This window comes from Cervus elaphus, chromosome 3 (assembly GCF_910594005.1).
Source record: "Cervus elaphus chromosome 3, mCerEla1.1, whole genome shotgun sequence".
NCBI classification, from domain to species: domain Eukaryota; kingdom Metazoa; phylum Chordata; class Mammalia; order Artiodactyla; family Cervidae; genus Cervus; species Cervus elaphus.
Genome location: NC_057817.1, coordinates 29,573,115 through 29,592,876, shown reverse-complemented (window position 1 = coordinate 29,592,876; position 19,762 = coordinate 29,573,115). Strand labels below are relative to the sequence as shown.

Below are 19,762 nucleotides of genomic sequence, written 5' to 3'. Positions count from 1 at the left end.
GCTCCAGGGCAGGCAGGCTCAGTAGTTGCTGCTCGCGGGTTTTCTAGAGCACAAGGACTTCAGTAGCTGTGGCCTGTGAGATTCGTCACCCCATGGCATGTGGAATCTTCTCAGGCCAGGGATCAAACCTGTGTCCCCTGCATTAGCAGGTAGATTCTTAACCACTGGACTACCAGAGAAGTCCTACTTCAGCACTGTTCTTAAGTATCTCTTTGTATGTATCCACTTCTTCCTATCTTCTCCACCTTAATCCCAACTCAGTTGTCCAAGCCATCAGTGAATCTGGTTACTCTTCACTTGCATTTTTTACACCCTGAATGATTTTTTAAGAATGTAATTCTAATCATGCCTCTCTCTTGTTTAAAACCATTAATGACTTCAACTTCCTCCTCAATAAAGACCAAAATCCTTAACAAGGCTCTCCTAACCTGGCCCTGGCTTGCCCTTAGAGCTGCACTTCATGACCCTCTGGTATTTCCAGCTCCTCTTTCCCACCCTCACAGCCTCTTCCCCTGGCTAAATTTTCCTAATCCTTTGCAGCAGCTGAGATGTTTTCTGCCTTGCTCAAGGTCTCCGAGGCCTAAAGCCATGCCTTTCCCTATAAGCTTCCCTAGCGCGACTTCCTCCCACAGGTCAGCTCATCTTTTTCATCTTCCTGGTTCTTCTAGTCACCAGCTATATGGACTTGAAGTCATCTGTGCCTTTGCTCACTTGTCTAGGAATGGAAATCATAATAATACCTATTTCATAGATAAGTGAGCCGTCCATGTAAAACACTTCGCACAGTTCCTGGCACACAGTGAGTGCCCACCAAATATTCCTGACTTTACCTACAAGACCATAAACTTCCAGAGAACAGAGATGGTACTCCTCTCATTTACTGCTATAATCTCTTGCTTTTGCAGCTCCAATAAATAGTCATGTGAGGGAGCTGAGGTGCATTCAATAGGACAGTGGAAGCATTCCACCCCATCACCCAAACTCTGTGTCCCAAATGATGGATGAGGGTTGGTGATACTGACCTCTCCGCCATTCCTCCCTTCACCCAAAGCACCACCACACCCTTCCCATTCCACTCAACCCCCTTCCCTGCTACACCAGCCCTTGAGAATGTGTGTGGGGGGTAGGGGGGATTTTTAAACCCCTTTCTTATCAAACTGTAGTTCTCTGGGTAGGGAGGCATCCTGGAGCTGTGATGGGAAAAGCGTGAGAACTGATGCCAGAAAGCACGGATTCGATTCCCGGCCCTGCCACCTATTAGAGGCAAGATGTTGGCCTGGTTATTTAATCTCTCGCATTGGGAGAGCCCCAAGCACCGGGTGGTTCGGAGGAACCAGCGAGGTAATGGTTGTAAGAGGGCCTCTGCCTGCTGGACCGCGCCGTCTAAGGGTGCATTAGCTCCGTTACGCCCGCCCTCGCCGCTGCGCGAGGCAGAGCCCTCGTCTTACCCGCTCCCGCGGCCGCCGCGGCGCGCCGGAGCCGCTAATGGGATTTATGCTAATGGCAGGACGCGGATGGCCGGTCGAGCGCGCTGCCCCGGCGCCCCCGCGCCCCACCTCGCGTCAGGCGGGCCGCCTGCCCAGAAGTCGCGACCGGGGAACCGGCGCCGTCGGTCGCTGGGCAGTAGGGGGGCGGGGGGATGGGAAGGCCTGGCTGGGCTGAAGAAGACGCGGCCCCAGCGGCGGGCCGTCTGGTTGCCGCCCAGTGTTTGTCTTCATCCTCTCTCCCCATTTCGGCTTTTATCTCCCAGTTCCTTCTCATTTGCTCTCCATCTCTACGGGTCTTACTCCCTACCTCCATTCGAGAATTCCTGTTCCCTTTGTCAATTGCACCAGCACGTGTGGAGCACTTCTGCGTTCCAGGCAGTGCGCTGGGCGCGCGGGTGAGGTGGGGTGGGGTACACGCCGCGCAGAGTACGGAGATGCGGAGTGTGTCCCCAGGGGTTCGGGGCGGGGGGAGCAAGCCCTCTTCTGGCTGGGAATCAGGGAGGAAGAGGCATTTGAATTGAGCTGGAGGAATGGATAGGATCCCAACGGGGAGGGGAATGGGAAGTGAAGTAGTCAGAAGTGTTCAGAGAAGATGGAGAAATTAATCCAGCGTGGCGGAAGTGCAAGAATCTTGATAGGGGGTGGTAAAGGCTGGAGGGAATTTTGGTATCACAGAATAAGAGACCTTGAATACGAAGCCGTATAAGGTAAGTTTAATTCTCCAGGCACTAGTGAGCCATTGAAGGTTTTTTTTTTTTTTTTTTTTTTAGCAAATAGCAGGCGAGAACTTCCTGTTCTCTTAAGAGAAGCACCAAAGCTTATTGGTAAAATGCATGGGCTCAGGAGTTATACTGGCCCTGGTTTAAGGTCTACTTCTGTCACTTATGTGTTGTGTGATGGGCAGCTTGACTTGTCTGTGCCTCCATTTCCATATGTATTAAATGGGGGTGATAATTATAGTCTAAAGGGCTGTTGGGAGGATTAAATGAGAGAGTGTGTGCAAAACTCTTAGCACAGTGCCTGGCATATAGTAAGGGCTCCATTTAAGTATTAGTTCTTATTTCTTTGTGTCTCCCTGTCTTCTTTTGTTTTTACTTTCTTCTGATGACCTCCCTCTCACTGAAAACAAAACAAATCTTCCCAAACCCATGTTTTTCCTTCCCCATGCCTAGGAATCACCCTCTCACAAGGAATAATGTGTTGAATTAAATCAGGCTCTAATACAACCAAGTCCCCTTTTAGACACATCTGTGCCTCTCCCAGGTGTCCAGGTTCCTTAGACCATTGCCTAGGGGAAGAGATGCAGTTATTGAGGTCCTGAACTTCTTTCTGCTAAATTCCAGCCTCCTTAAAAGCCAAGACCACAGTGCTTCCATGTGCCTGACCTGCAGTAGGTTCCTTCTCTAGACCTAGGGGTTCTCAAGTATGCATCAGAATCCCCTCAAGGGTTCTTGTTGAAACAGGTTGCTGGGCCCATGGTTAGAGTTTCTGGTCATTAAGTCTTTGGTAGGGCCTGAGGACTTGCATTTCTAATGCATTTCCAAGTGATGCTGATGCTACTGATGGGGTGACTACACTGAGAACCCAGTGCTCTAGAATTGCTGTTGAATGGCTACCCCCAAGAAAGTAAAGTAGCCTCACCACCCCTTTCCTGCCCAGCTGGTCATGAGAATGCAAAATATGTGTCCAAGACCTAGAATCATGAAGAGTGAGACTAGGGAATTTTCTAAAAACTTCCCAAGTGATTCTGATGTGCAAACAAGTTTGAGACTCACTGGAAAATCCCATGGAAGGAGGAGCATGGTAGGCTACAGTCCATAGGGTCACAAAGAGTCAAATAGGACTGAGCGACTTCACTTTCACTTTTCACTTTTACCTTGTACTGCCCCTCCATCCCCCCTCCCACCAACACTAGTGTACTCTCCTTCTCACTGTGCCCACCTCAGCTGACCCATCAAGCACTACCGCCTGCCCATGCTTCACTCAGAGGATGCTCAGCTACTCTGAGTTCAAGGTGGCTGGAATTGTAGGGAGACAGGCTGAGAAAAGGAAGAGGAAAGTAGCTGGTTCTGAAACATGACCAGAGATTTATGTAAATTGTAACAGGTAGCACCACTACTAATTCTTAACCCTGGAAGTTAAGTCAAGAGCCAGTTCTTGGAGTCAGGCCTGGAATCAGATCTGGGCTCTCTCTGTCTCTGTTCAACTTCTGCTATCTGTTGATATGAGGTTTAAAAAGGAGATCATGGATTCAAAGTTCTCTTCCCCAGCTGTTGCTATGTATCCAGAACTTTCACCCACATTTCATTAGATTCTCTCAACAGTCATATGGGACAAGCTAAGTATTATTCCCACAGGGAGGGGAAGGTTCAACTGCTAGTTCCCTCCCATTTTACAGACGACAAAGGTGAGTCTCAGAGAAGTTAAATGACTTGTCTGAAGTCTGCGCAGTTTGGGTAAATAGGGCAAGTGCTGGAAGCAGAGCAGACTGTCGTCTCTACTTATTCTCTGTCTGTTCCTCTGCCTCGCCTTCCCCTGGGTCCCTTTTGCAACCCCTCTAGGCTTGTTTTACCTGCTCTGAATTCAAGGAAGATGGGATGCGCTCTCCGCACTTCTTGGGGATGGTCTTGCTCTCCTGCCCATCACCCAACCCTCTGCCTGCAGCTTCCTGCCTAGTTAGGCCCCTATAGGGCTGAAACTGGCAGTCCCTGGGGCAAATATCTACCCTGAATTCAAATTCTGGTGCAACTGCCTCGCGAGCTGTGTGAATTTAAACAGATCTCTTCTGCTCTCCAGGCTTGTCTCTGCATCAGTGACATAAGGAGTGGTTTGAGTCCATCGTTCCCAAATTTAGAGGCCTCGGAGTAATCACAGGAGATTTAGCCCCTGGCGCCATAAAGACTATGAGTAACCCATCTGTGTGTAACTGATTGACTATGTGTAACTGTATGATTGCTGGGGGATGAATAAAATGCAAATGAGTTTTAATGATGAGATCCAGAACTCAGTCATTATGGTGCTTTCTCAATCAACGGATATCAAAAATACAACTGCTGGAATTCCCTGTCAGTCCAATGTTTAGGACTCAGCACTTTCACTGCCAAGAAACTGGGTTCAGCCCCCGTTGGAAATTAAAATCTCGCAAGCCGTGCAGCGTGACCCCTCCCAAAAACAAAACAAAACAACACTAATAACATGTCAGGGTCTTGGAAGTTTTTTGGAATGAAAAAGTTTGGAAATCCTTTGGAGGCCCTTTGAAGGGCCATCCTGCAAAGCTACAAGAGGGAAGGGATTTTAGGCCACTAGGGGGCGCTGCAGCCTGGTGCGATGTGGAAACGGCGTGAGAGAGCTGTTCCAAACTGAGAGAGGATACCATCCAGGTTCCAGTCCTGGGTCTAGAAGCAATAACGAAGACATGTTACACACACATAAGGCTCTGTAAGGGAGATGTATCTCCAGATCTGAGGGAGGTAAGAGACCCAGAGGGGACCCAGCATAGTGCATACACCTGAGTCAGTCCCTTCTGGTTAGACCTGGAGTTCCAGTTCCTGGCCTGGCTCATAGGAAAGTTCTCACATTCCACTTCAGCTATCTTCAGACAAGGAAGGGAGGAGGAAAGAAAAGGTACCAGCAAGGCACAGATGGCCGTCCCGAGGGAGTGGTCTTGGCATGAACCTCCGGAGTGTGGGGAACAGAAGGAGATCTGGGGAGGCAGGGAATCCTTTCTGAAGGAGTTGGGGGGCAATCAGAGAGGAGCAGAAGGTCAGTTCAGGCAGAGATTCTGTCTGAAAAAGGAGTAATTATGAGAAGACCTTTGCTAAGATCTGGGCTGCCTCACCCGGTGGTAAGCAGCAGCAGCTCACTGCCAGAGGGGAGGACAGCAGAGGCCGGCACCGTCCTCTACTTTCAGCCCCTCACCCGCCCCACCCCAACCCTGCTGATCCCCAGGCAGAGCTCTGACCCAGCTCAGGCTCTCCAATCAGAAGTTTCTCCCTGGCAAGGGCCAGAGAACTTTGAAGAGAGAAGTGGATTTCCACACAATATAGCCCCAAGGCTGAGGCCCTGTCACACTCATAGACTGTCAGGATCCAGAAAACTTTCCAGCTTAACCTGAAGGTGCACTCAGACAGACAGGTCCGTACCATGACGTGACAGAGGAGCTCTGCCCTGCCCTGGGACAGACAGACAGACACACACAGACACACAAGCTCAGGCTTGATTTAAGCCGAGCAAATGAAAGACCCGGGGCCAGAGCATTGCCTCACTCCCCCAACTTCTCCTCCCTGCCAAACTCCACTCACCAGCTGTTCCCTTCTCACGGCCCCCAAAGGCTCAGAGCAGCAGATTCCTTCCCATAGTCCCTCTGCCCTACCCTACCCCTCCCCCTCTGCCTGGGCTCCAGACACCAGCCCTGACCCCCAGGCTGAGTGTCTCTCAAGAGCCACTCCTCCTGCCCTCCCACACCCCCAGGCCTCCCACAAAGCCTTTTTGAGGTTGCCAAGCACGGTTGGAGGGCATCACCGATTCAATGGACATGAACTTGGGCAAACCCCAGGAGATTATGAAGGACAGGGAGGCGTGCTGCAGTCCTTGGGGTTGCAAAGTGACGGACACGACTTGGCAACTGAACAACAACAAGAGAACCTGAGTGCTCATCTAAGCAGGGAAGACCAGAAAGAGAGGCAGCCAGGCGAGCAGGGGGGCTTCACACTGGCGAGGCTTCTTGGGCAGCGGAGTGGACAGAGGATAGACAGGGTGGGCCAGTCACTCTGGAGGGCGTGGGCAAACCCTGCCTTGCCCCATCTCGTCAGGACCATTTCCCAAGCTTACAATTTTGGCTCCAACACACACACACAAACACACACGCCCAGGCTTGTCTGCTCTGCAGAAGTCTGTTTCCCTGGGGCTCCAGGCCCAGGTTCTTCATTGCCCACCAAGCCTTTCCCATCTGCTTTCACAGGGGACCCTCCATCATGGGTCCCCCACAGAGATCTCCAAATTTTCTAGCCTTTTTCGGCCTTCCAGAGACAAGGCATATCAAATCTGCGATCACTGCAACTGTTCCCTTACAGTCCAGCCTCAGCGCCTCCCATCTCAGTGCCTCCCTTCTGCCTCATGAAGGCTTCAAGGCTGGGAGGGAGGTCAGAATGGAGCCCATCCTGGTGAAATGAGAAAAGATTAGAGCAATACATTTGCTGTCAGTGGCAATAAGGCTGCCTGAACAGGGGAGGAGGAATATTTGATTTCAGGCTCTCCAGGGGTCTTGATGGAGGAACACTGGCAGCCTGCAGCCCCAGGCCTGATGGAGTGGGGAAGGCTGGTCCCAGCCCCAGCCAACGAGGGGCCCGGGTGCCCCAGCCCTCCCATCTCAGTATTGACCCCATCCTCCACAGTCACCTGCTGAGTTCCAGCTCCCTCCTCTCTCCCCAACCATTATTTCTCCTTTTCCACTGCCAAACTTGCTTCTCCACAGCAGTTTTTCTACTGGTGCAGGGTGGTGGAGCAGAAAGAACACTGCTCTGGGGGCTGGAGAGGAGGCCTGGGTTCTAACCCCCCTACTGCGTCCCTCCAAACCGAAAGACTTCCTGCGAGTTGCTAAGCATCCCTGAGCCTGGGAGCAGGGTGGGGCTGGAGGACAACATGACCTTTGACATCCTGAGGTCACTCAGCCATTCACTGCTTCAGTGGTGTTGGGCAACATCACTTAACCTCTTTGTGCATGTGTGCTAAGTCACTTCAGTCTGACTCTTTATGATCCCGTGGTTGTAGCCCACCAGGCTCCTCTGTCCATGGGGATTTTCCAGGCAAGAATATTGGAGTGGCTTGCCATGTCCTCCTCCAGAGCATCTTCCCAACCCAGGGACTGACCTGCATCTCTTATGTCTCTTGCATTGGCAAGTGGGTTCTTTACCACTAGCGCCACCTAGGAAGCCCCTCACCTCTATGAGCTCCCATTTATTCATCTATAAAGTGAAAGTGAAGCAAATAACAAAACCTAGCTATGTCCTCGGAGAAGGCAATGGCACCCCACTCCAGTACTCTTGCCTGGAAAATCCCATGGACGGAGGAGCCTGGTGGGCTGCAGTCCATGGGGTCTCGAAGAGTCAGACATGACTGAGCGACTTCACTTTCACTTTTCACTTTCATGCATTGGAGAAGGAAATGGCAACCCACCCCAGTGTTCTTGCCTGGAGAATCCCAGGGACAGGGGAGCCTGGTGGGCTGCTGTCTATGGGGTCACATAGAGTCAGACACGACTGAAGTGACTTACCAGCAGCTATGTCCTGGGCTTGCCTGGTGGCTCAGATGGTAAAGAATCCATCTATAATGCAGGAGACCTAGGTTCAGTCCCTGGGTTGGGAAGATCCCCTGGAGGAGGGCATGGCAACCCACTCCAGTATTCTTGCCTGGAGAATCCCATGGACAGAGGAGCCTGGTGAGCTACGGTCCATCGGGTCACAAAGAGCTGGACATGACTGAGCGAATAAGCACAGCACAGCTATGTCCCAGGGCATTGGTGATATGAAATCTGTAAACAGTTGTGATGGTTGCATAATTTTGTTTACATGGAATTCGGGGTATGTTTCGTGGCTGAAGGATGGACCTGAGCTTCATCCAGAAGCTCTAGATGTTTCTTTCCTGCCCTAGAATCCTAGCTCTGGACCCTGCCCTCCCCAGTGGGTAGAGCGTGTAGTCTCTCTGGCAAAGTGACAGTGAGAGTGAAAGTCGCTCACTCATGTCCCACTCTTTTCGACCCCACGGTCTGTAGCCTACCAGGCTCCTCTGTCCATGGAATTTTCCAGGCCAGAATACTGGAGTGGGTGGCTGTTCCCTTCTCCAGGGGATCTTCCCAACCCAGGGATCGAATCCAGGTCTCCCTCACTGCAGGCGGATTCTTTATTGTCTGAGCCCCCAGGGAAGCCCTCTGGCAAGGTGGATCAGGGGATTTCCTGGTCAGACAGGCCTGAGCTGAGGAGTTGACTGTCCTGGACCAGTCCTGAAAGACACTCAGGAGGGGGAAGATTTTATTTTATTTTAATTTTTTGGCTGTGCCGTGCAGTATGCTGGATCTTAGTTTTCCAGCTAGGGATCAAACCTGTGCCCCTGCAATGGAGGCTCAGAGTCTTAACCACTGGACTACCAGGGAAGTCCCAGGAGGGAGAGATTTTAGGAGCAGTTGGTCAATTGTATCTACTCCCTAAATCCCCCTATCCTTGAGTCCACATGCGAACAGTGCCCCCTGAAGTTGTGCAGTGTGGCAGGTCTGCCTGGACGGGACTGACACAGCTGCTGTCCAATCTCCAGGTGATGGACGTGGTGCGAGGCAGGGAGACTAGGGGATGGACTTAACATTTTATTTTTAGGCTGCCTGGAATCACATGCAGTGTTTTTCGTATGACGTCTGGTCTACACAACAGCCTGAGAGGCAGGCATAATTGCAGAGAATAACTTGCCTATTGTTATCCACTGGAAGGAACTGTGACTCAGGTTGACTGCGTCCCATCACTCCACACTGCCTCCTGCTGGAAAAGAAGGCTGGAGGCTTCAGCCTCAGGCCTGCCTCCCCCTGGCTGAAGGTTGTTGGTTGTGTTGTGCTCAGTCGCAAGCCCGTGGACTAACCCTAACCCTAACCCTAACCCTAATTAGGTTACTAATCAGGCTACTCTGTCCATGGAATTCTCCAGACAAGTATACTGGAGCAGGTTGTCATTTCCTCTTCCAGAGGATCTTTCCTACCCAGGGATCAAACCTGCATCTCTTACGTCTCCTTCACTGACAGGCAGATTCTTTACCACTGCACCACCTTGGAAGCCTGGAAACAGGGCACATTTTTAACAGCATGGCTCTTCTAAACCAACTTAGCACAGAGAATGCTTTGGAAAGTATAGAGGCCTGCACAAATGCACTAGAAATCCATGTGCTTCTTTTCTGGTTGCAACCTCATTCCCCCCACTCTTCCTCCTCTGCATGGTCTTCCCCTCTAGCCAGATCTCCTCACTTCATTTTCCACCTGACACATCAAGCTGATTCCCGTCTCCTTCCCCTCTGCCTATCCAGATCTCACCAACCTTTGAAGCTTCACTTAAGGGCCTCCTCCTCCATGAAGGCTTTCCTACCACCCAAAGTGGCAATAAGCATAGACTTCCTCGACTTACTAGTCTCTTTTTATGAATGTGTCCTGATTCCCCAAGAGAGACTCCAACAGATTCTCCGAAGACACAGACTATGTCTCCTACTTCTTTGTAATCTTGGGGCTTGCCTAGAGTCTGGTACATAGTGGGTGTTAGAAAGACTGTTGTAGCTGAAGGTGATGATTGTGGTGAGAGTTCTTATGACAGAATTCACATTTGAGTTGAAAGTAGAAGTAAGAGAACTTTCCTGGAAGTCCACTGGTTAAGACTCTTTGCTTCCACTGCAGGGAGAGTGGGTTCGATCCCTGGTCAGGGAACTTAAGATACTGCATGCCATGCAGTGTGGCCAAAAGTTTTAAAAATTAATTAATAAAAAAATAGAGGTGGGGATGATGGTGACGGGGGTTATGACTGTGATGGCAGTCATCATGGTGAGTTTGAGAGCATGGTGGCGTTGGGTGGTGATATTGATGACATGAGTTTAATGATGATGGTAGTAATGGTGGTTAATGATGGTGACAGTGGCTGTACTAATTATTACTGCATAATAGATTACTCACAAAACTTAACAACTCAAACAACACACAATTATTATCTCATAGTTTCTGTGGGTCAGGAATCTGAGCGTGGTTTAGCTCAGTGCCTGTGGCTCTAAGTCTCTCACAAGAACACAATCAAGGTGTCAGCATGGGTTGCCATCTCATCTATGGTCTCCACCAGAGGAGAATCTACTTCCAAGCTCACTCAGAGGATAGTTGGCAGTACTCAGTTCCTCTTGGGCTCTTGGATCTCACTGGGTGTCGGCCTGTCTGAGTGGTCCCTTGCCACGTGGGCCGCTCCAGAGGGTTGATGGCTTTCCTCAGTGCAAGAAGGAAGCCACATCTTTTTGTAGCCTCATGTTGAAATAACATCCGATCACTCCTGCTGAGTCCTGTCCACTAGAAGTGAGTCATTAAATACAGCCCACACTTGAGGGGTTAGGATTACACAAAGGCATGAACACCAGGACGGAGGGGTTACTGGGAGTCACCTTAGGGGCTGCCTGCTATGATGGCCATGGCGCGGATGATGACAGTGGCGGAGAGTGGCTGTTTCGATGATGGAGAATGTGAACGGATTGGGGATGGTAGGGTATCTGAGAGCAAAATCAATGTCCAGTCCATGTTAGAGTTGAAAAGAGGTTCCTCCAAACTAGACCTGGGGCTTCCCAGGTGGTGCTAGTGTTTAGAACCCGCCTGCCAATGCAGGAGACATGAGAGACTCAGGTTCAATCCCTGGGTCAGAAAGATCCCCTGGAGGAGGGTATGGCAACCCACTCCAGTAGTCTTGCCTGGAGAATCCCATGGACAGAGGGGCCTGGTGGGCTACGGTCCATAGGGTTGCACAGAGTTGGACATGACTGAAGCGACTCAGGACGCATGCAAACTAGAGCTGAGCAGAGGAGGCCACTTGACTAGAGCCGGTTATACAAGACTGCTCTCCTCCACCACACTGCAGTCCCTTCTCGGTCCAAGTCCAGGTCCATCCCCCTAGAGTCCTCCTTCCCCATTACTTTCTTTGCCAATTTCCCCACCCTAGGCTGATGCTCTTCTTTAGGCAATTAATGAACTAAGTAATCGCCAAATGGAGAGCAATTACCACCAGCAATCGAAGGGAGGAGGGAAAAGAGAGTGGTCAGAGGTCCAAAGGAGACAGAGAGATTCTGCCAGTTTGCGGGCAGTTTGTGGTTCTTTAAAGCTGGGTAAAACGTCCACCCCATCCTGTACAGAGTCCTCATGTCCTCAGTCTCCAGCTCCTCTTCCCTCTAGGACACAGCCCACCACATCCACTACTACCGACCTCCCTTCTCGCGATCCTTCACATAGGCTTTCGCCCGCAGCTTCACTGAGCACAGGGCAACCCAGCCCCATGCCTCTATCACTTGCCTCTAATCTTCTCTCCCTACTTCTGACTACCTATTTCTTTCTTTTCTTTCTTTCTTTTAACCATGCTGTGCAGCGTGCAGGATTTTAGTTCCATGACTAGGGATCAAACCCGTGCCCCCTGCAGTGGAAGTACAGAGTCTCAACCACTGGATTGTCAGGGAATTCCTTTACCTGCTATTTCTTAAAATCCCCCCAACACCACTCCTGCTTCAGAAGGAGCTTACCTTTTCTGATGCTTCATACCTTCAACGACCACCACCAAGCCTCTTAATCCAATGCCATGGTTTTCAGGTCTGGCAAGCTCAATAAAGCCTACTTCTCTGCAAAAGTCTTCTTAGGCAGCCAGATGATATTGGGTGTCAAGGGGCCAAGTTCTCTTGCAGTACATTCGCCAGGTTGAATGACAGGGATAAAATATATTAGCTTGAGAGGCAGGAGGCCAGGGCTCTAATCTCAGCTTTGTCACTCATTAATAATGCCACTTATATTCTCTGGCTTCAGTGTCCTCATCTGTTAAATGGTGGGAGTTGAAGGTGGGAGGTAAATTAGGTGATCTCTAAAGACCCTGCTGGGGACTTCGCTGGTGGTCCGATGACTAAGACTTCCAACTCCCAAGGCAGGGGGCCTGGGTTTAATCTCTTGTCAGGAAACTAGATCCCACATCTCAGGGTTTGATCCCTTGTCAGGGAACTAGATCTACATGCCACAGCTGAAAAGTCAGTGTGCTACAACTGAAAGATCCCACATGCCACAACTAAGACCTGGTACAGCCAAATAAACAATAAAATATTTTAAAAAGAAATGTATAATTTTTTAAACTGTCTTTGAAAAACTTTTTTTTTAAATAAAATAAAGACCTTGCTGGGGGACTTCCCTGGTGGTCCAGTGGTTAAGACTCCATGCTTCCACTGCAGGGGGCGTGGGTTCAATCCGTGGTTGGGGACTTAAGATCCCACATACTGCACAGTGCAGCCAAAAAGTAAAATTTTAAAAAAAAAAAAAAAAAGATCTTGCTGGTTCTAAACTTTGATTCTGAGTCCCATGAGGAGGGCGGAGGGTGTGGGTGGAGGGTGCCAGCTACGCTGGAACGCCAAGGGCCACATGGCTAAGAGAACAGTTTCTGTTTGCAAAGGCTCATCAAACTTGGTCACCTGGGGAGCCTTCAACCACTGCATTGTTGCCCAGGGCCACTCCAGCCTTCCTTTTCTGCATCTTCCCAGGCCCCCCAACCCCAGGTGCATGCCCTCAGCATCACCAGCTTCCCCTGTGGACCCTCTGCAGTATATCCAGGCAGTCATCATCTCCCAGCCCTGTCTCCATCACTCACTTCTTTTCCTTCCTTTCCCCCTCTTAGACACCCCCATACTGTCCCCACCTCCTCAGACCAGACCTTTGCCTAGTCTCTTCTGAGTGTGCTAAGTCACTTCAGTCATGTCCAACTCTTTGCCACCCCATGGACTGTAGCCCACCAGGCTCCTCTGTCCATGGGATTCTGCAGGCAAGAATACTGGAGTGGGTTGCCATTCCCTTCTCCAGGGGATCTTCCTGACCCAGGGATCAAACCCACACCTCCTGTGGCTCCTGCATTACAGGGGGATTCTTTACCACTGAACCACCGGGCTTCCCCAAAACACCCCTACCTGTTCTACCCCCACCCCCTTAGTCTATGTGACCTCTCTCTCTCCTGGTTCTTCTCTTTGACAGCCTCAGTTCCCTTTGTCTTTCAGCCTCGTTTCCTGCCCCCGCTCCTCCTGTTCACCACTTAAACCTCTGAATTCCCGAAGGCTTTGTCCTTGGCCATCTTAAAATGACAACACAATAACAAAAGCAAAAACAACCACGATTTAATGGTGCTTATTCTGTACAAAAGAGCCTTCACATGTATTTTCATTTGATTCTTTGAGGTAAGCCATTCTCTCCTGTTTAATAGAAGTCAGTTCTGCCTTCATAGAGTCTCTGAAAACTGTCTTTTCGTTTTTATTTTCTTTGCCACTGCCCTAATTCAAGCCCTTAATGCCTCTTCTTAGACCCTTGCTTCAGCGCCTAGCTGACAATAGCGTGGGTCTTAGCAGCTGCTGAGAAGGAAAAGAAGGTAGTTCCAGTTAACCAATTGACCAGGGGCTTTAGACTTAACTGAACCAGACCGGGCCCACTCAGAACACAGTGGGCTGTACGGTGAAGATAAGGCCGTCAGAACCAGAATCATTCTAGGGAAGAGATTAGGGTCACACACGAAAATTCAGAATCTATGATTGGTCCAAGTGTCAAGAGGAGAATTCCCGATGAAACAGGCCAAGGGCTGCATAATGAAGTCTCGGAGAATCTCCCTGGAAGCCCCACCTCACCAGGATCTTTGTGCCGGCCCCAAATCATCTCCAGTCAACCCAGTCTGCAGCCTTAGCCTGCTGAAAGCAGGTCAACCTTGACTCTGTGGTGTAAGTCAGGAAAATCCTACCCCCAGAGGGGAAAAGAGTAAGAATAAAGAAAATAATCTTAGAAATACTAAACAAAGAAATTTAAATGCAGGATATTTTTTTTTTGCAATGGACTTTTGGGGGGCAATCATTGTAATACCATTTGTTTTGTCTGCTTTTAAAGATGTTTAAAGCTTTTAGGAGAACCTGATTTATCAAGAGTTTAATTGATTTCATTTGCAATCAAAGTTTAAATATTTGGGGGACTGTAATTTGCTAAATTCATAAGTTTTGGACATAGTAGTTGTATAAGTAGTATGAGAATATTTAGAGGGATGTTAATAATTGAATAAAGATTAATAAATCAGACATCAAAGTAGAAAAAATAATCAGTATTCCTCTCCATGCCCCAAAGTGCCTGAGACATTAAAGAACTTATCAGCCTAAACTTTCCATCAGTGATTTCTGCTGTCTTCAATTAATTTCCATCTATAACTAACACCTCTGTGACCCCATTTCCTCATCTATAAAATGGGATGATATCATTACCTACTAAAAGGATAGTTGTGAGGATTTAATGAGAGAATTCCTTCCACTGCACTTAGAACAACACCCAATATACAAACACTCAATAATGCTGGCTGTCTTTATCTTCCCCCAGTACCACTTTGATCATGTCACCTCCTGCTCAAAGGCCTTTTTTGAAAAGTAATTTTATTTGTTTACTTTTGGCTGTGCTGGGTCTTCACTGCTGCATGGGCTTTTCTCTAGTTGCAGTGAGCGGTGGCTACTCTTTGTTGCAGTGCTCAGGCTTCACACTGAAGCGGCTTCTCTTGTTGCAGAGCAAGGTTCTAAGGTGCACGGGCTTCAGTAATTGTAGTGCTTGGGCTCAGTAGTTGTGGTAGCCAGGCTCTAGAGCACAGACTCAGTAGCTATGGCACGTGGGCTTAGTTGCTCCGCAGCACAGGGAGTCTTCCCAGATCAGGGATCACACCTGTATCTCCTGCATTGGCAGGCCGATTTCTTTACCACTGAGCCACAGGGAAGCCCTTAAAACTGCTTGATTGCTCCCCAATCACCCCAGACAAATGCAAGCTCCTCCACATGATGTCAGGACCCTCTCTGTCCTTACCTCTCTCTGCTTCCCAGCCTTGGCCCTCACTATTCCCCCTCACCCACCAAAGTTATTATCTCTTTGCTTCACCCTGGTCCCTGTATCATCATTTCTCCTATACTCTTCCTCTTCCTGAAACTCCATGCCTCCCTCCCTGCCATTAGGGCCAATCCCAACTCCTACCCATCCTTTAAAACCTGTCTCAAATGCTACCTCCCACAAGATACCTTCCTGATTACCATCAACTCTCTCCCTCCATGGAGCACTTCATTAGTAGCTCTTCCTGGCAAATAGCACATTCAATCTCCTGCATCAGAGCCAAGACTCACTTCTAATTGATCTCAGGGAACACACATCTACCCTGCCCCCGGCCTGGTATGTAATAGGTGCTCAACTAAGAGGCAGTGGCTTCCTCTAGCTCTGGGTATTTGTGTCAGCTAAGCAGAAGCAGCAGGGGCCAGCAGGCTCCCCAGGCCAGTGTCCCTCTGCTCGCTAGCCTCCCTGGACCACGAGGGCACATGGAAAGATGGCAGGCACACGGGGAGCTGTATCTGCTTAGCTCATCAGTGATTCCCCAGAGTTCAGCCCCTCAACAGCTTTTTAGACTTCTCTGTGCCAGACCCTGTGGGCCTGGCAAGACCACTGCCACTTTCTGAAGAGGTATGCCCTTGTGCCCCCAGCTCCTGTGTGTGCACATACACATGCCCTCGTGTGCACCCCACTCGGCCTGAGTCCCTCTCGCAACAAAGCGAGTGTTGTCAGCAAGCCCAGGCTGAGGGCCGGCTTTCCCCCAGTTTCCAAACAACTCCCCTGTCCGCACCAGCGCCCACCGTCTGCTTGCCCCATGCCTCCTCCTCCTTCTGTTGGGGCTGCCGCTGATGATGAAATTTGGCTTGCAACACCTTCTTCCTCCCTTTCCTGCAGGCCTGGGAGAGGATTAAGCCGCTGGAGTCTGAAATCGGAAAGATCCCAGCTTCTGCTCCCCAGCACCTCCCCACGCCCCCTCCCCTCCCCGCCCATGCAAAACCAGAAAATTAATCTCCCCTTCTGCCTGTGATATGGCGGGCTGCATTACAAGCTGGGCGTCAAGATAAAGCGAGGAGCCGCGGGACGGCGGCCCAGCACTGGGGCCCCGGGTGGGGCCAGCCTGGGAGATAAGGGCCTCCCAGCCCCATGAATTATTCACCCGCACGGCCTCCTCTGGCTCAGAGGCCGCCCGGGGCGCTGAGATTCCACCTTCCAGAGAGGCCTGGTGAAGGTGGGAGGAGGGTCCATTGGCAAGGTGTGGGCTGTAGAGGGGTCCCCAGTGGGAGCCAGAGGGGAGGACTGTCTTCAGCTGGGGAACAGCTCAGAGACACAAGTTCCTTGCAGGGCCAACTGATGCAGAGGAAGGAAAGTGTCCCCAGCCTAGGGGACCCCAGATCCAGCCATGACCCCCAGGCTGCACTGTTGAGCAGCTGCAAGGGCCAGGCTTGGCCCAGGTGCTGGTATTCTAGAGCTGGAGATGCAGACCACCCCACCCCCAAGGTGCCCAGGATCCCATACACCTACTGATGTGGGCGGAGCACAGGCCACCCTCCCCTCCTCCGGAGGTCAAAATAGCCACTGCCCACTCTGGGGGAGCACCCTGCCTTGGGAAGGGGTTGTCAGGGGAGGACAGAGGACAGACCTACAGAGCAATCGGACAGAGCTCACAAAACAGAGACTAGGGCAGCTGGAGCAGGAGGAAACCGGAAGTCAGGCTGCCAGCATGCTAAGTTGCTCAGTCGTGTCTGATTCTTAGCAACCCTGTGGACTGTAGCCCGTCAGGATCCTCTGTCCACAGGATTCTCCAGGCCATTTCCTCCTCCAGGGGATCTTTCCTGCTGGACTGATGCCAGATTGAACCTGCATTTCTTATGTCTCCTGCACTGGCAGTCCGATTCTTTACCACTAACACCACCTGCGAAGCCAAGGAGGCCAGGGTTGGGTAAGGGATTAGCCAGGGAAGTTTTTTGGAAAAACAAAAGCTCCAGGTCCTCTACGGCTCTTTTGTTTCTCCTTTATTCACTCCTCTCAAAGACCCAGAATTTTAAAGCAGTGAGGGACCTTAGTGGTCTCTTCCCTATTTCCAAGTCTCCGTTGCTCCATCTCTAGTTATCCTCTCTCTCTGTCTCTCTCCTCTACCTCCCTCCCCACATCTGCCCTTTCAATCTGCCTTGGCCCCAGTTTCTCCTCCTCTCTCTTGCTCTCTGTCTTTCTCTGTCTCCCAATTTATGTTTTCTCTTTAATCATCCCTTCCTTCTGAAGCTGTGACCCGCCCTGCCAAATGACAGGATGACACACAATCTGGGACTTGTGATGGGAGAAAGGTGGCCATCTGCCAGGCCCCCAGGGAGGAAAAGAGGGGAAAGAGGGGTCCAATGTGATCCTGGAAGTGCAGATGAACTGCCAAGACCCCAGGGGAGGCAGAAGGGGCAGTATGGGGAGCCTCCCAAAGGTATTCTGGTGCAGGAAAGAGACTGAGTTACCTAGAGTGCCAGGAGAGAGAGGAGCTGGGAGCAGGTGAGAATCAGAGGAGACTCCTTCCAGGCTGCAGTGCTGGGGACCCCACCCAGGAGGCAACCTTGAACCCAATGATTCCTGTAGCAGATACGGTGCCCAGTGAACAAGGCTGTGTGTTCTGAGACCCACATTCATGTTGGAGGCGGAGGGGTGATGTGTGGAGAAGGGGAGGAGCAGGGAGTGAAAAGGGACCAGAATGAGAGGTGACCATGGAAAGGAGAAAAGGGTGAGCCCTGCAAAGATGGAGAAAGCAGTGATTTGGGTGGGAAACAGAGGAAAAGCTAAGTGGGGCAGGGGAGAGATTAGAGAGAGAAATGAAGAAGGAGAAAAGACAGGACAGGATTGGGGTGGGGGGGTGGTAAGCGGGGAGGAGTGAAGGGCAAGGGTAGCAGAGAAATGAGGGAGGAGGTAAGAGGAGTATTTGGACCAGAAAAGAGAATGAAGTGGGAGAAGATGAAGGTCAAGGGACAAAGTGGAGTCTGGAGGGGTGGAGGAGAGGTGTGTTGATGGGGCTTGTCTGCCTCAGGTCCACAGCCCCTTCCCACTGTCTGCTAATTAACTCCTTAATTGTCTCCACATTTGCTGAGCTGGCAGATGAAGTGGTTGCAGACAGATTGGGGCGCGTGTGATTTCACGCACTGGGGAGCGGAGAAGAGCTGTCGGGAGTCCCAGGAGGCCTTGCCCTCCCCCTTCTCCCCCATGTCTCCCCCTTCTCCCCTCTGTCTCCGAGAGCTGGAGGGTGCTTCTGCACCTAGAGCAGATGGGGCCATCTGCAAGGGAAGTGTCCGTGGGGAATTTGCCCCATCAACCTCTTAGGGATGAAAATAATACTTGCCGCTGTTGATGGAACACCTACTGTTTACCAGGCAGACATTTTTTTCATCCCTGTGGGCATTAGCCAGATTTTATGGTTTGTGGAGAAAAGGAGGCTCAGATGAGTTAAGGAACTTGTCCAGGATCACACAGCACTGGTGTGACAGAGGTGGGATTTGAATTCAGGTCAGTATGATGCCAAAGCCCTGGGTGGGTCCTAGCCAGATGCCTTGTGCAGGGGAGAGAGGGATACCTACAGGCCTATTTCTCTCAGCCCCAGGAGAGAAAGGGTATCGAGGTCAAGGGACTGCAGGCACCAGGAGGAAAATGTGGACAAGAAACCAGGAGGAAGCTAAAGGAGCTAGGATCTGTCAAGGTCTGAATAAGAGGTAGGTGGGCCCAGAGAAACAGAAAGAAGAAATGTGACACTAATCACAGTCCTCAGAGCCCTCAAATGTCATCTTACCAAAGCCAGCTTCCCTTTTCTCTCATTCCTGCACCACAAGCCCTTGTCAGTAGGACTTACCCTTCTGCCTCTTGATGCTGGTCCATCCTTCAATTTCACTCTTGGTTTTTGCTAGACTGGAGTCAGTTGTCAGCCTGTTCATCTCTCCTTTGACACTGAGAAAATTTGGCCCATAACTCCAGGGCCACTCCTGGGGCTGGACACAAGAAAAGCCACAGTGGAAGTTTGGCAAAATGTACAAGGATCCATCTCAACTCAGATGAAGAGGAAACAATAGCATAAGGGACTCAGGCTGTACATAAGAAAGAACTTCTAAAGCTGGGGTCTCATATACAGGAATAAATAACTGAAGCTTTGATCCAGACCTGTGGATTCTGAAGATCTAGATTTCTCAAGACTGACTGCTATATATCACAGGTCTTGAGAAGTTGGGAAATCTGGACCCCACCTCCACAGATTCTGATTTAATAGGTCTAAAGCGGGGCCACGGCAGCAGAATTTGAAAAAGCTACCCAGGAGACTCAAATGCATAGCCTGGGCTGAGAACCACTGTCAGATTCTGCCCTGATGTGGCTGCACTGGTGGTTTTATTACTGGATTCAAATAATAATGCTAATGAGGATTTACTGAGTACAAGCTAATGTGCTGAGCTGTTTCTATGCATTAGTTCATGTAATTCTCAGAACCTCCTGTGAAATAAACATTATCCCCATCTTACAGATGAGGAAACTGAGCTCAGAGAGGTCAACGACCTGCTCATGCTAATGAATGGCAGAGCCAGGTCTGGGGTGTGAGGTTGCCCGATTCACACTCTTACCTTCCCCCAGACTCCTCCTGAGGCTGCTCCTTGGCCTCAATCAGTCCTTG

General features: G+C 50.5%; 3 protein-coding genes across 4 annotated transcripts in view; 2 read left to right on the top strand and 1 right to left on the bottom strand.

The window, feature by feature from the left end:
- Positions 1 to 1,813, bottom strand: part of RACGAP1 (Rac GTPase activating protein 1) — a 30,542-nt gene extending 28,729 nt beyond the window's left edge. Inside the window, exon 1 of the mRNA XM_043884899.1 lies at positions 1,795 to 1,813. The gene's annotated coding sequence lies outside the window, so the exon portion shown is untranslated. The remainder of the gene's footprint in view (positions 1 to 1,794) is intronic.
- Positions 1 to 19,762, top strand: part of LOC122682197 (tubulin alpha-1C chain-like) — a 1,110,822-nt gene that overhangs the window by 686,039 nt on the left and 405,021 nt on the right. The gene's annotated exons all lie outside the window — the stretch shown is intronic.
- LOC122682336 (DDB1- and CUL4-associated factor 10-like) lies at positions 1,208 to 4,475 on the top strand. 2 transcript variants are annotated; one of them, XM_043885166.1, is made up of 2 exons: positions 1,208 to 1,882; positions 4,284 to 4,475. In XM_043885166.1, exons 1-2 carry the CDS (start codon positions 1,269 to 1,271, stop codon positions 4,306 to 4,308), a joined length of 639 nt encoding a protein of 212 aa, XP_043741101.1. In that variant the 5' UTR covers positions 1,208 to 1,268; the 3' UTR covers positions 4,309 to 4,475. The 2 variants fall into 2 exon arrangements, 1 of the variants encoding a protein (XP_043741101.1); XR_006337362.1 differs by lacking the exon at positions 1,208 to 1,882 and adding an exon at positions 1,886 to 2,194.

Excerpts from the sequence above, each read along its gene's own strand:
- LOC122682336 (XM_043885166.1), top strand. The coding sequence starts at position 1,269 with ATGTTGGCCTGGTTATTTAATCTCTCGCATTGGGAGAGCCCCAAGCAC. Across the intron at positions 1,883-4,283 it reads GCAGTGCGCTGGGCGCGCGG|GCTTGTCTCTGCATCAGTGA; the intron begins GTGAGGTGGGGT and ends TCTGCTCTCCAG.